Below are 14,990 nucleotides of genomic sequence, written 5' to 3' on the forward strand. Positions count from 1 at the left end.
TTAAATCTCTTTCAGGTTTAAAAAAATAACAGGTCCATGAAACAGCATGGCTCTAGGGGCAGGGGGCACTGGACCTTGAAGTGGGGAGGAACAGATATGTACAAATATATGAGGAAACCTCCCCAGTTTAACTCAGTCCCCAAGGGCTATATAAGAAATAGGCTACCTGAGTAGCTTTTGCTGTGCCTCTTCTTCTTCCTCCGTTTCCCAGATGGCCTCTGCTTTTCCCTGTCGGTGTGAGTTTGCCCTGGGGGGAGCGTTGCTGAACAAGAGGAGTCAGTGGCTGGCTCCTCTGAGAAGGACTTCTCTTGAGAGGTGTCCAACAGCGAGTCTGTACCAGGGTCTTCATTTTCCTTCGCCACCTCTTTCAACTCTGCCTGATGAGCCTCATCGCAGGGAGCGAACTGAGCACTACCAGGGTCAACTCCGGTCTCACTTGGCTGGGATTCTGGCTCCTGCGCCAGCCTATAGCTCTCCAAGCCATCAGCTGGACATTCCTTGTCCTGGCCTTCCGAGATGGACCCGTTGAGCTCATCTCTCAGAGCAGTGCCCGAACTGCTGCTTGCAAACCTTATCCCTGTGCCTATGCTAGCAACAGAGAAGGCAATGGAGCCGCTCTTCGTGCTCGGCTGGAGGCTTGCCCAGCTGCCTGCCTGCTCAATCCCGGTGCCTGGCATGGGCTGACCGGCCCCATCAGCTTCCACCAAGCTTACTGAGGGGCTTTCCGTCCAGGACTCTGGTGGCAAATTTCCTCCAGCATTGTTTTTAGATAATGCCTGGTTTGAAGCTGAGGCATTTGTAACATCTTCACCCATCTCCATCAGGGCAGTGGTTGAGGGAGTGCTTTCTGAGGGATGAACATTGTTGTTTTGCTTGGTCTTATCATCAATCTGCTTTTCTGCTGCTTGTGGATCCTTAATGCTCTTTCCTTTAAACAAAAAACATGCAATCAGCCACAGCTGCAGAGTCGCACCTGGATCAACCAAGGTGTTTCTGCCACTGGGACAGGTTACAAGCTAGCAGCTGCCTGTGGAGGGTGCCCTGACCCTAAAGCAGCTATGCAGAGGCAGCACCACTTTATCCTCCCTATACCTCCCCTCCTTATACCCCATCTGGTCACCCCAGTTGGACTGCAAGCCTCCAGCTCAGTTAAGCCCCTGCTCTCTTTTCAGCAGGTGTTTACATGTCTGTCTTTGCTGCCAACCAGATGATTTCTATGGAAGCCCCGAGATTCCCAAGGGTGCCTGAAAGCCTATGGCAGGAAGAGGGAACCTGCCTGCAAGGTCCTGAACCCGGTGGGACTGTTTGCTTGGCTGCATGAGGACTTCAAAACTGCCCGTCAGCCAGCCTAATCCTGTCCTTGCAGAGCAGGTTAAGGAGAGCCACGCTGCACAAGTCAGGCTCTATGGCAGGCCAATGTCCTTGGACTTATCTAACATGCACTGACACAAAGGTCAAGAGACCAAAGGAAAGCAAAACCCATGGGCTATCTCCTAACAAGCACCTAAAGGACTTGGGTCCTTCTGCAAATAGGGTTTTCTAATCTTTTTTTAAGGGCTTCTTTAGATTCCCAAATGTAGACTAAGGGTGCGGCGGTCTCCAAGGCAGTGACGAGCTGTGCTACCGAGATTTGATAGCACAGAGGGGACTCATGTGGGGATGACACCATGGTTCTGTGGCTGACCTGTGGGCCATGCCTCTCAGAGGGTTTATCAGCATGGGTGCAAGGCCGTGCTGCTCCAACGTGCTGCTAATTCTGGGGCAGACCTGGCTGGCAACAGCTCAGGGCTCTCTGCTCCCCTTCTTCACGGCACTGGCTGCAAAGCCTCCTTAAATAAAGTGCCCCAAACGCGAATGCTTCTTGCTTCTGCGCTTGGCTCAGGCTCAGAGGCAGGTGGGAATGAATAGCTGCAGGGACAGTCGGGTCTGTGCCCTTACCAGCCTGGGTCTCCTCCGGGCTCTCCGCAGGCAAGGTTTTAGGAACTGCATCCGACTCGTGTCTGTTCTTTGTCTTTCTCAGCGTGAACCCTTTCCTTATGTCGGCCAGCAGCGCATCGATGACACACACCTCCTCCTGCTTCACCACCCCCTTCTTAACTGGGATAAAGAGAGATGGGTGTTAAGTCTGCCCATGAGATGGGGCAGAAGGAGACTTTGCAGCGATGCTGCTGCTTGGGGTGGGTCCCGCTGTCCCAGTACAAGCAACCACTGGGGAAAAGCGAGGCACGGATGCCAGGCCTGGGAGCAGCCCATGCTCCATGCCCCACAGCAGCGTGTCCTGGCTGAAGTCAAAGGGTTTACCCCAGAGTCTGGGTGCTGCAGGCTGCCACCAGTGGCACCAGCTCTGCCCAGACTTGTGCCTGGTGGTACCATGATCTTGAAATGCCTCCTGTTTGCTATCCTTGTTGGTGGGGACCTTTTTTTTTGGGGGGAGGGGGGGAGGGATGGAGGGAAAATAATCTTGATTTTTCTTTCCCCTCAGCTTCTTCCAATTGTACTTTTCAATTATGCCTTTTGTTTTAATCCAAAGAAAGGCAGAATTAAGTTATCTGTAAGATTTTTGGGATGTCAGTAGTCTGTAGTAAAGAGAGCCTCTTCAAGTGTATATGGGGATTTGGGGGGGGAAGTCAAAGTTTTCTTGTTAGATTTGAGATTCAAAAGTTATGTTTAGAAACTGAAAAAGTTAACTGAAATGTTTCAATCTGATTTTTTTTTTCTCTGCTGTTCAGTCAGCAAACCTAAAATTAACTTCTCCGCCCAGCTGCAACTGTGAAAAGTCAATTCATAGCTATGGCTGCAAGGCACCTAAAAGCCTTTAGTCAGCCGGGACCTGGAAACCCACAAACTAAATTACCACTACTGGCCCATTACAGCAGGCCCAGCAAAGAGCTCCTGTCAGCTCCATCTCTCTTTTTCTGAAGCCCTTTCAGATACTCACTGACTTTTCCATTTTCTCCTTTCTGTCTCTTCCCCTCCTCCTCTTCCAGCTGTTTCTTCCTCTTCTCTGCTTTGGCAGCTTGCTCCTTTCTGTCCTTGTTTTCCTGCAGTGAGGTAACAGGAGCATGAGAAGGATGGCTAAACGTCTGCTAGAAAAGCCGATGAAGAGAAAGAAGATCTACAGATGGTTGCAAAGGAGGAAGAGAAATTCTGGCTTTATGCTGTGCAATAAATAAAATGGGTATGGCGCATAAGGGCTGTCTTGCCAAGAGGGTGAGAGGGAGACCACTGGCTTTGCCAGGACTCGGCCACGTCCCAGTAGGAGGTGGCAGTGGTGATCTGCCCAACACAGCTACCTACCAGTGTGCAGATCTTCCTGCCTGACCTTTAGCTGAGGCAAAAGTGGATGGCACTGACTCCACCATTTCCTCCAAACCGGTGGCTTTTTTACTACACATCCCCTTTCTGAGTCTGTTTGTTCAGGTTGGCATGAAGAGTTAAGTTTTATAAGCCCCTTTCTCTAAAAGTTACACACTTGACCCTAAAACATCTTTGTGACTCTGCAGCTAAAGTTGCACTAAAATCACAAATCGCCAGGGTCTGGGCCAGGCCAGGAGCACCAGCACTGCATGAGGATGCAGTGGAGTAGGGATCAGACACCTCTTCACTGGGTCACCTCATGCCAAGTGCCGAAAGCAGGAGATCATAATCAGCATCTTTGCCCCACTGGATTTGGGTGCCCATCCACCCGTCTGTCGGAGCAGAGGCATGCACCAATACTAGGGATGCTCAGTATCACATGTGCAGACGCCAACCTTCAGGGCTCGGGTGAAGAGATCTCTGAAAGTCTTCATGGTGCTAAATATGTCCTCTAAGGACAACTTGCTTGGATCTTCACAGAGATAATTTGCAAGTTCCTCTCTCTTCCTTTCGATGCTTTCAAATTCTTCTTCCAGCTTTCTGGAGGCATCAATGCTGTCCTGAAATGCATTTAATACATACAGTAAAACACCATCCAGAGGACAATGAGTGAAGTGTACTTAAAGAAAAAAGGATGTCACCATAAGAGCTCGGAGCAGGACTCTGGGCCCTGACTTTTAACTACAGCAGAGCTTACAAAGTGGGAAGAAATTTAAGATTTGCAGATGATCTTTGCTCCTGGTGACAGTACTGTGTCAGTTTACAGGGGTGGCTTGAGCGAGACATGGAAAGCTCAATGCAAAGCTTAATCCCAAGAGAAGGGCTTTACTCTGGTGATCCACACAGAGGGTAAACATCTTCACTCAAAGCAAAGAGTCACACAACAGAGTTGGGGCAGGGGCCTTAAGAAATGGCCTCACCAAAGGTATCTAGGTTTGGGGTGGAGGTGGCAAATAGACATTGATGGGTTGTGTGGCATTGCAGCCTATTTCCAAATCTGAGACCATGTCTTATGGCAGAATTTTCCACCCTCAGCCTCCTCAGCTGCATATGTACCGCACGCTGCCTCTGTGTGTGTAATGGGGGAGATATAAGGGAGCTCCATTACTGACCTGGATAGGTTTCTCATACTGCTGTTTCACATTGTCATTTGATGATAAGACTTTTCGCTGAAGCTCCAGCAGCTTCTTTAGATTGGTACTGGACTCGGTGCGTATAATATCAAGATTAATTCTGAAATCACACAGAACGCCCCCATTAGTTGACATTCCAGCATCTTGCGCTGACCAAAGAGTGGACACGTCTGAGCTGGCGGTTTGGTGGTCCCTCTGCTTCCCACCACTTCACTGAACTGAAACCTAAGCTCTGAACTCTTTATACAGTCCGAGCTCATGGAAAACAGCTTCCCTCCACAGTGCTTTGCAAAGGCTGCCAGGTCTACCTACAACTTTGTGGACTAAGTAGAATAATGCCAAAAAAAGTCAACCCACTCAAAGGGCTGTTCTCCGCCCTCAGAGCTCGGCATTAGCTCACTTTCACTTCTGGTTGAAGGCACTTCAGAAATGCTTCTGGGTAGCTGGCCTTCACAAGCCTCTGCTACCACAAAGGCAGTGCAGATTTTGGAAGGGCCTGGGAGGCAGCATTAACTGAATGCTCTGCAAATTTCAGCCCTAAGTGTTGCCAGCTGTAGTAGAACTATTATATATTAAAGGGGTTTCAACACTCATCAACCAAATCTTTCGGTTAAAACTAAATAAGATGCTATCTTGTTAATGTGCTATACCAGCTGCGTGTGTCCTAATTTCTGATACATTGTTGATGTGTATAGGATTTATTTTCATTTTTTAATTCGAAGGAAGTGACACACAATTTTACCCTGCTGCTTTTGAAACATATTCAAGATCCTTTGGCAGTTCCAGTAGGTCCGTGTGGCTGTTTTCTACTTCCTGAAGCGGAAGAGAGAAAGAAGTGTTATTTGCTGTGTGGCAGGAGCTGCGAGAAGAAGCTGGGGGGCAAGAGACACGGGCAGAAGTGCCCAGGAAGGACAACCGCGCCACGTCCCGCTGCTGCCTCCCCTCCGCAGTGTGCTTTGCCTCTCAGAGCCAAGCCGCATTCAAAACAGGATGGCACGTTCAGAGAGGAAAGGCATTGCTCCTGGGCTATAAAAACACACAAGAGGGCTGAATGTTGAGAAATACTCATAGTTCAAAGCAAAGCTGACCTGCCGCTGAGCTTCTACCCTCTTCTGAGATACCTACCCTTGACCATGGGAAGAGGAAGGATTGTGGTTTGAGGCAGTCTGACACTTCCTATGGTCCCAGAAGGGTATCAAAAGGGCTTTAATCTTATTTGCATAATTTACTTTCATGGCTGTGCTTGCTGAAGCTACTGCCAGCTAAAGGAGAGCTTGAACATGCATAACTGGAATGGGGGGACATTGATGAATGATGGTGGCAGAGCAGAGCACGGAGAAAAAAAGGAAAAAAAAGCATTGCAGGGAATAAGAAAGCCATGGGGACTTGGAGAGGGGCATGAAAAGCTCGAGCATAGTCTGCTGGAAAAGGGAGAGGCCGTGGAAAAGCAGAAGGGCTGAACGGGTACAGACCAGCCAGGATAGCTTTGGTAGCCACGTGCTCTGTGGTTTGCAGCTGATGATATGAAGATTGCACAAATATGAAAAAGGAAGTTCCAGCTGTTGCATGGAAAGATGCTGGAGGAAAGCAGAACAAGCCTTAAATTAAGGAGCTTCCTCAGTAGTGCCCATGAGCACTGATTCAAATGCTCCCTACTTGTGACACTCTGAGGCTAGCCAGGGAGGATGTGAATATGAGCACGTGGCATTAACTGAAACTAGAGTAGGAGAAATGGTTCATCCGTGATAAAATCTTCCCCCTTCCCTATCACCCAGGACTTGGCAGTGGTACCTCCAGAATATGGTGGAGCAGCGTAATACGGGTTTGGTTTGCTTTGGTTTCTGTTAGTTTGAGTAAAGTGCTGATTTTAAACCCATCGGCATCGCCCGTGTGACTTCCCTAAAAGACAGAAAGAAAGCAGATGTAACTTCTGTGTCCACCCAAATCACAACCCGAAAGGAGATCATCCACATACTGTAATGGGGAAAGGACAAGAGAAAAGAAGTCCTTACATAGTTCAGAAAGTTTCCAACTTTGAGAATCAGTTGACAAAAGAGCGGCAGGCGATGACTGTTCAGAAGATCTGAAAAACATAAAGGACTTATAAACAAAAGCCTCTGTTACACCAGAACGTTTCCTAAACTGCACTGAAATTGGGATTCTGAATTTCACCAAACCAAATCTGCTATTTCAGATTTGCAGCCCAATGGCCCAACCTGCAGAGAAACTGGTTCTATATAGATTCAATTCCACGAGTTGGGCTTAATAAAAGTTTTTGTGACTTATGTTTCTTTCTTTCTTTCTTTACATCTGGTCTCTAATTCCTAGTGGAAAATATCCTGGAGTTGGACCCTCCTCACTAACAGCCATCAACTCACTGCCTTCCTTGGAAGTGCCCTGATTTACCCTGGTGTGGGCGAGGGCAACTGGGCTGTAATTTTAATCTTGCAGACTCCGTTCAGCTGTGCAGTGAAGCCACTTCTGCCAGCCCTGTGATTATCTGGCAGCTGCTAAAATCAGACAAGCTCGCCCTGTTCTTGGTCTCGCATGGTGGAGGTGGTTATCAGGGCATGAAGGGTATAGTCCCTGTCCTTGCTCTTACATCGGGGTGCTGCAGGGGTGTGCTTTCTGAAGCACTCAGCTTTGAGGCAGGAACAGCTCCAAAAGGACAACTGCGTTGCTGGGAAGGCACTTTTCGGGGGAAGCTTCAATTTATCCCAGCAGGCATCTGTAATGCCAGCTGGAGAAACCCCTGGCAGAAGTTGGGGTAACTGGCTCTGTAGGACAGGCGGCACTTAACAATGCCAAGAAGAGCATTCTTCTCTCAGTGGAGTGGGACTTGAGGTTTCCATCACAGGAAGCCAAAACCTATGGCATAATCTCTCCAGGTACTCACAAAATTGGACCATCAGCAATTTATAGCCCAGAATAACAAACTTTTTCTTCTGGTTCCATTTGTAGGCAGGGAAAAACCAAAGCATCACTACTTTCTGGGGGAAGTTTGGGGTGTGCTTTTCTGGCAGCAGAGAAAATTGCAGCGTGAAGGTCTTAACGTGACAAATAATGCTGGATGAATTATCTGCAACGGGGCCAGCACTGCTGTCTAAATTCAACTCCTTTGAAAGGGCTGATGATTTTCCAACGCTTCACCATTGAAAGTGTTTCAGAGGAACACATCTGCTGCAGAAAAAGAGGGCCAAGGGTGAGGGAAAATGACCTCTGGTCCTATTAAGGGCTTTGACCGTCAGTGGAGATACCTAAAGCTGCATCCCGTATTCTGCAGCGAACCAGTGAATGGACGGCAGGGGAGTTTTTGGGGGGCTGGGTAGTACCATTGCAGAGGTCCAGGGTAGTTTTGGGGGTTTTAAAGCTTCCTGCCATAAATAAGATCCAGAAATAAGGTCAGGCCATTTACCTTCACAGGCTCTCCGGACAGCTTCAGCTTTCGGCTGAATCATGTCCAGCACAACAGTGGTCTCCTCACAGATCAGCATACATTCAATGCGCAGCTGGTAGCTAAGGACGGAGATTGATTCAAAGCTTAAAGGCATTGTGATCGTGGCCAGCACAGCAGCCCTCTTCCCACATCACTGCTAAGCCTGGCAACCCCACAATGCGGCTGTCAACCGCATCCACATCAAACCAGTGTCTGTGGCTTGTGGAGGGAGGCGTGGGGCTGCCACTTGCCTTGGGGACCAGTGGGGAAGTAGTTTCTGCCGACACACCGTTGTCAGCAAAGACAAGACTGACCACCGTGTGAGATATGGGTTCCCCCTTCTTGTCATTGCATTTGGCACTGCCTTTCAGTAAGTTACGTGGCACCCTTGGGCAGGTCTGACCCTGGGTCTGGGCCAGCTTCTGCTACTTCAGAGAGAGAGGAGGTGCTGGAGCAGCAACAGCCCTTCATCTAAGGGTAACGGGGAAAGGGATGGCTCTAAGGTGGAAGGGGGAATCCACCAGCTATATCCATCCATCAGTGTCTGTGTGAGCCTCATATAAAGAAATTTAAACTTCCCAGAGTTTAAAGATGGGAAGAAAAAGAAAAAGATGGGGCTGAAGTTCCTGACCAACACCCTTACCTGGGAATTTGAAGGAGGAGAAGATAAAACTGATCTGCATTTGCAAGCTTTGTTTTCTCTTCTTTGAAGGCTTTCAGGTTTTCTATCTGATGAGAAATAAAGAATCAAGACTGCAGGACTGCACTGTGTGTTCAGCTCTGTGAACTAAGGGTACCATTTTTCCTCCTGACCTCATGCTTTTCAGGCAGCAGCTTCAGCAACTGCTTCAGAACCTCTACGTCAAATTTGGTCCGGTCCCCGTTCTGGACCATGGCAGCCACCTCTTCGTTGGAGCTGCAGGGAGAAGGAGCAGAGTCAGCCATCACCCAAAGACCCCTCATCCACAATCACATGCTACTGAGACATGTATCTGTGCAAATGCTCTGTGCTTTGCCTAGTGAAAGCCACAAAAATCCAAAAGGAAAGCTATGTCCCCATGATTAACCCAGAATCGGGACCTGGATCCCTGCTATGCCCCAGATTTTGTTTCTGTCCCTGGTCAAATGATGCAAGGCCAGAGATTAGTCCTGCAAGTCAGATGACTGTCTCTGGGCATTTGATTAACTTAAAAAAAAATTTATTTCTTAATTTCTCCATTGGCCCTGTTTTGAGGTGCAGTTCAACCTCCAGAGGTGTCTCACAGCCCAAGTCACCTTAAGAGTTTGTGCCACAACTTTATCTGTAACATGGAGATGTAACACCTTTTTACAACTTACAGGGATGTTGTAGGTAAAGATGCAATTAAACCCCTAAACCCAGTATTTTAAAGACAGTATAGGACAAACTGGGAAATCTTCAGATGTTTCAGTAACACAGACCACCAAAGCACATTGACTAGAATAGATTTCACAAAGACCTTTCAGATACTATGCAAAACCTGCTCAAAGTTTTGTCAACTGTCATGAAAATAGGCCATATCTTACCATTTAAATTGCTTCAAAAATATGTTCAAATTGAGACTTTTCTTGGAGTCCAAAAATGTGATCTTCATTAAAGAAAAAGAAGATATCTTGTATTAGATGAGCTGTCTGCAGTGATCTTTATTTGAAAGAACAAGAGTGTCCTCCTCACCTCCTTCGGTTCTGCCTTCACCGGTGCGGCCGTTTTCTCCTTGGGGGTTGGTTGTGGAAAGCAGAACAGCTGCTCTATGCTTGTGTAATTGGGCTCTATAGTCTCCTCGCTGCTGCTGCTTACTGAAGCCCACATTGAGTGACTTTCTGGAAAAAGAAAAGGTGTTCAGACTGGCTACGGGAGCTGAAAGCTCCTGGCTTTTGAGGCAATGTGAATTGCTGGAAGGGACACTTCTCAGAAGATGAATGAAGTAAGAAAGATATACAAGTCCTGGACAAGTGCTAATTATTGAGGAGGAGCAAGTCCCACAGGCAGGATCCAAAGGGTCTGAAGGGCAGTTAAACCTGGTGCTTCACCCCAAGATGTGCTGGTAAGGAGATGCAGCGCCCATCACACAGAGGCCATACAGCCCCATCCTTCCCTATACAACTGCATTCTCCTCCTCAGTAGGGAGACTGGATCAGCATGAAAAGGACCTCAGCTATTTCTTTTCTAGTCCCATGGCTGATGTTATTTTTGCTTCCTTGCATGCAAGCTGAGGGATTGGCCACAACGTGGAAAATTTCTGACTGTGACCTTCCTACATTTTTAATTTTATAATCAAGCCTCCTTGTATAATGCTGACTACAGGACTGCTTGAATTAATTCCCACTGCACTTTCTTAAACATCTTTTTTTTTTTTTAAATAACCCCAAACATCATCCAAACATGCCTGTAGAAGTCGCCACTGAAATAATCCCCAAGATTAACTACTCTTGTGATTGAAAACATGCCAGATTTAGACTTTACCTATGCAAACTTCCATGCAGTGGATGCTTTGCTTTTCTAGGACAAAAATGACCTTGCCTGTCCTGGCTTCTTCTCACATTTCATCCTCTTTGGATCCACTAGGAGAGGGAAATGTGACCCAAAAATCAAAAGACAAGACAATGATTCTCACAGGTCTCTAATTCTTTCAATGTCCTTTTTGAAGTGTAATGTGATCCTTACCTGCACTCTTTACTCATGACTTTAATATAACTAGATGCAAGTATAGATGACCTGGGGAATGAAAGTCTGGGGAACACAGATCAGAGCCTGTTGAAAACTCAAGCCTAAAGTATGTCATGGTGGATTAGGGAAATCTTCCCATCCCTCCCCCTTATTTTTCTTTCAAAGAATTCTAGTTATAAACAAGCTATTCCAAACTACTGATTGAGTTGGAATGCTTATTATATTATATTACATTATATTATATTAGTAGTTTCAAGTTATTTTTATTTATTTCAGCTCTGCAGGTCAGATGTAATGGAAATCAGGGAAGTTCTATATCTAAATGGAGTCAACCACATATGACAAATTCAGAGATTTTTTTTTTTTCCAGAGGGAAAAAAAAAAGCATATATAAAGCAGTGACTTTATGCCAGAAGCACCCACCTCTCACCACATTGGAGGGAAGCTTCTGCCAGTTCAGCTTCTTCATCCTCAACGTTGGCGTCTTCACCGTCTTGTGGGGAGGCCTGCTCGAGCCAAGAGGGCAGCTGAATTGGGAGGCCACCATGACTTCTATATGATCTCCTGCCATGCCAGGCAGGAGTGGTGGAGGGGGAGGGATGCCACCCATGCCAGGCAATGGGGGTGGAGGGGGAGGGATGCCACCCATGCCAGGCAATGGGGGTGGCGGTGGAGGGATACCACCCATGCCAGGCAATGGGGGTGGAGGCGGGGGGATGCCACCCATGCCAGGCAATGGAGGTGCGGGTGGAGGGATGCCACCCATGCCAGGCAATGGAGGTGCGGGTGGAGGGATGCCCCCCATACTGGGCAATGGGGGCGGAGGGGGGGGGATGCCCCCCATGCCGGGCAATAGGGGTGGGGGTGGAGGGATGCCAGGGAGCAGAGGGGCTGGAGGTGCATTCATCACAGGGGATGTGGGGGTCACAGCTGCTGTGCCAGAGGGTGGGGGTGGAGGTGGTGGGGGTGGAGGTGGTGGGGCAGGAGCAGTGTTAGGTGGAGGGTTAGATTTCTCTGGTGAAGCAGAGCAGACTGTGAGCTGGGAGCACGAGATCTTCTTTTCGTTGGCAGATGGCCCTGAGGGAGGTGCTGGTGCCTTGGAGGGGTTTGATGATCCTGCTGCGCTCTGAGCTGCATGTGCACATGGCTCTAGCTCAGCCTGGACACCTCCATTCGCACTCCCAGACAGCCGGTTTTCAGCTCGCTTTTGCTTGTTTGGATGTTTCTTGATAGATAACAACCTCTCGATGACTTCTTCAACTGTGTTCCCTTGGACTAGAGAAATGGGTCAGGGTCAGAGAAGAATGGGGCCCAAAGGTTGGTTCATGCTATTCAACCCTCACCAAGCAGCAGATCTGGAGCCACAGAGCCCACTCCCTGGTTTCACTTTACACAACTGCACTTTTAGCTTCCAGGCAATTTCCTTCCCATGGTCCCGGCCCATTAACACTGTTTTGAGCATGCCTGCCTGCAAGGCTAGCCAGCACCAGTGGTAGGATGCCAACAAGGACAGATTCCCATTGACTCCCATGACTCAAAGCTCTGGGCTTGACCATCAGAGCAAGATCATGAATCCCAAGCCCACTGCTAACTGGCATCTGCATGGCCGGGGCTTCATATCACGACCTGACCCTATGCAGCAGGTGTAGCTTTGTCCCAGCTTCTGTTCAGCTCTTAGCAAGTCCCATAGACTATTTCTTGTGCATTTGGGAAGGACTTTGTGGGCAATGGGTGGGACAAGGGAAAACAAAAGGAGAGTGCAAGGCTGGACAGATACGTCATTCTTACTGTCATTTGCGAGCAAAAGGGCTCTGTTCACTACGGCGTCCAAGGACTCCCACAGCAAGAGGCTGGAGTGATGAGATGGTTCCAAGTGCAGCAGGCTCTGGAGGATGGACAGCAGCTGGATGGAGACCGGAGAGCGGCTCACCTGGAAGGCAGGGCAGCTTTCAGTCACAACAAGGCTGGTTCCAAGCAAAGTGTGTTAACTTTGCCATTACATGACTTTGTGCCCCATGTGAGGGCCTACTTACTTTATTGAAGAGAGATGAAAAGACCTCATGATGATCATTCATGTTTATCCCATCACATATCTTTAGTAATTCCTCATCATCTTCTATCTTGAACTCCTCAAATGTATCACACTGGATAAGCAGATCCTCCTCCTCTATGTCTCTGCAATATTACAGCATTCATTTTCACTGGAGAGCTCTTCACTGATTTTCAGATGATCGCTTTTGTTTAAATGGCTTTTATCTCTTTGCCTCTCAGACTCAGCCAGTTGGTGCTGAAAGTACCCAACTATACCTTATTTATAAAGGATCAAATGCCATCAGTGCATCCTTTCTTGAACTGAATGTACCTCCTTCCACAGTCAACACATATAAATGAATGGGACTTTTCATGGCGTAACCTGGCCCAGTGTATGCTTTGTATGGACTTCTCCTTGGAGCTGTAACAACAGAGTGGCATTTCTACCTTTTTGAAACTGAGCCACCTTCTTTTTTTTTTTTTTAAAGTCAAGACAAAGTGAAAATATTCTAGTGATGTTTCTGTTTTAAAAACTTCCTTCTCTATTACTCAAAATTTGATTAAAAAACCCCCAAACTCTCTAAAGCCAACTTTTTCAGCACTCTTGAGACCACTCAGTGCAGGAACTCTACCCTTGCTAGTAGTCTGTATCAAAAGATCATCTCTTCCTTAATTTTTATGGGGTTGAATGGAGCAATTCCAGTTACATGGATAACTGCAACTCACATATAATGCATTCTAGTATTTACCATGAGTGTTTCTGACAGAACATCACTTTCAAATTAAGAAACTGCAAAGACAGGTATGTCCAGATATGCATTAGTAAAGCCTTAGCTGGATGCTCCTGGGACCACCACCAGCAGTGAAGGGGTTTGGATACAGCAAGCTCCTCAGTGAGCCCACAGCATGGCTTCAGGTTCAGTCTGAAATGCAGCCTCAACGAGCACGTCGCTGAGCCTCGCTCCATCTACGCCCAGAGCTTCTGTCAATGTGTCAAAGCCATCTGCACCAATGGCTGTCCCCGTGATGCTGTGGTTGGCGAAAGCGTCTTAACGCTGGCCTAATGCCTGTGGTCCCCGGGTAATGGGTGCAACTAGTGTGGTCCTCTCTACCCAGGTACACTTCACACAACTGAAGGCTGGTAAGTATTCAGTTTCCACAGCTATGTTACTCTGAATCTCATTTATAGAAGAAAATGTAAACAGTGATCCTTACCTTAGCTTGTCTAAAATATCCAACAGCTGAAGCCCTGGGAGAACAAAAAAAGAGATATATTGGCATTATGACCTACTTGGCACTGATCTATTATGTTTTTTATATAGTGTTATGGTCATAAACACTTTTTGCTGAGAGAAAATGCGAAAATACCTTCTGATGGATCTGTCAAAGTGGGTAGGGTCATCTGGTAAATGAAGAGACCCACGGTACACTTGTCTACAGCTGCGTGAACCACTGCAGCATCCCCCTGGAGCTACTGAGGGACACAGGCACTTCTGGGACTGAGTCACCTCATTCCGAGTTAGACATCTAAAATCAGTCAGACGAACGGTGTGGTCAAATGTCCCTTGCTCTCCACAGAAAGAAACGGAGCTCAGGTCACCAGCTCAGGTACGTGAGGTGCGTGCGTTACGTGAGGTGAATCCTAACAATGGTACCTAGGATCCTGGTATTCAAGCAGTTGGAAAGTACTTCTGAATCACAGGGCAGCTTCTGTGGCTCAACTGAATAGACACAGGGCAAAGAAACCTTATCTACTCTTATGAGGAGTTGCAACATATGGAAATGTGGCTACATAAGATGGTTGGTTATCGAAATGTATTAAAGAAGCTCAAGTGATACAGTGCTGATGGGATTCCAGAAAGTATTAAAGCTATGGGAAAGCGGCAAAGTTAAAAAAAAAAATCTAAAAATCTGGTTACAGAAAGGTTGTTGTAGAGAATAGAGACCAAAAAAAAACCCAAAAACAAGAGCCTGCCTTTAATATTTGCAGGTTTGCTCCCCAGCCCTCTTTAGTCACTTTATGGATACATCTGAAAATAAAACTGCTTGGCAAATGATTTTCCCCAAAGAAAGTTAGGTGCAACAAACATCCTTACCTATAAACTCGTTTCTGATTTGTGTCCTTGTTCTTAGCTCTTCTTTCCCCAGTATGATGGCATTGATAGCACTCAGCAGTGTCACCATGTACGGCACATTATCTGTGTTGGAGAGCTCGTTCATTATGACGCTGAATCGATACTGCTGGTTCTTCACACTCTGTTAATAACACAAGTGATATTTCTGTTCAGACTGTTCAGAAACGTCTACCATTTTGGTGCAGGCTCTCAGATGGAATTAGCATCTTAAA

General features: G+C 47.3%; 1 protein-coding gene across 13 annotated transcripts in view; it reads right to left on the reverse strand.

The window, feature by feature from the left end:
• LOC104637566 (inverted formin-2) overlaps window positions 1–14,990 on the reverse strand; it is a 43,599-nt gene that overhangs the window by 7,410 nt on the left and 21,199 nt on the right. For 10 of the 13 annotated variants that reach the window (XR_012835552.1, XR_012835553.1, XR_012835550.1 and 7 more), the window contains exons 4-21: window positions 14,740–14,899; window positions 13,859–13,892; window positions 12,646–12,787; window positions 12,401–12,542; window positions 11,036–11,887; window positions 9,620–9,765; window positions 9,472–9,533; window positions 8,740–8,842; window positions 8,570–8,655; window positions 7,906–8,006; window positions 6,503–6,573; window positions 6,282–6,389; window positions 5,233–5,303; window positions 4,470–4,590; window positions 3,753–3,917; window positions 2,939–3,041; window positions 1,939–2,097; window positions 167–928 (exon numbers count right to left, since the gene is read on the reverse strand). Coding sequence is in view for 7 of the 13 variants with exons in the window: in XM_075753428.1 (XP_075609543.1) it covers window positions 167–928; window positions 1,939–2,097; window positions 2,939–3,041; window positions 3,753–3,917; window positions 4,470–4,590; window positions 5,233–5,303; window positions 6,282–6,389; window positions 6,503–6,573; window positions 7,906–8,006; window positions 8,570–8,655; window positions 8,740–8,842; window positions 9,472–9,533; window positions 9,620–9,765; window positions 11,036–11,887; window positions 12,401–12,542; window positions 12,646–12,787; window positions 13,859–13,892; window positions 14,740–14,899 (3,388 nt within the window). In the remaining 6 variants the exon portion in view is untranslated. Of the gene's footprint in view, window positions 1–166; window positions 929–1,938; window positions 2,098–2,938; window positions 3,042–3,752; window positions 3,918–4,469; window positions 4,591–5,232; window positions 5,304–6,281; window positions 6,390–6,502; window positions 6,574–7,905; window positions 8,007–8,569; window positions 8,656–8,739; window positions 8,843–9,471; window positions 9,534–9,619; window positions 9,766–11,035; window positions 11,888–12,400; window positions 12,543–12,645; window positions 12,788–13,854; window positions 13,893–14,739; window positions 14,900–14,990 lie in introns of those variants that run through there. The other 3 variants (XR_012835551.1, XM_075753425.1, XM_010312399.2) reach the window with 2 other exon arrangements.

The sequence above is a fragment of the Balearica regulorum genome, chromosome 5 (genome assembly GCF_011004875.1).
Source record: "Balearica regulorum gibbericeps isolate bBalReg1 chromosome 5, bBalReg1.pri, whole genome shotgun sequence".
Lineage (NCBI taxonomy): Eukaryota > Metazoa > Chordata > Aves > Gruiformes > Gruidae > Balearica > Balearica regulorum.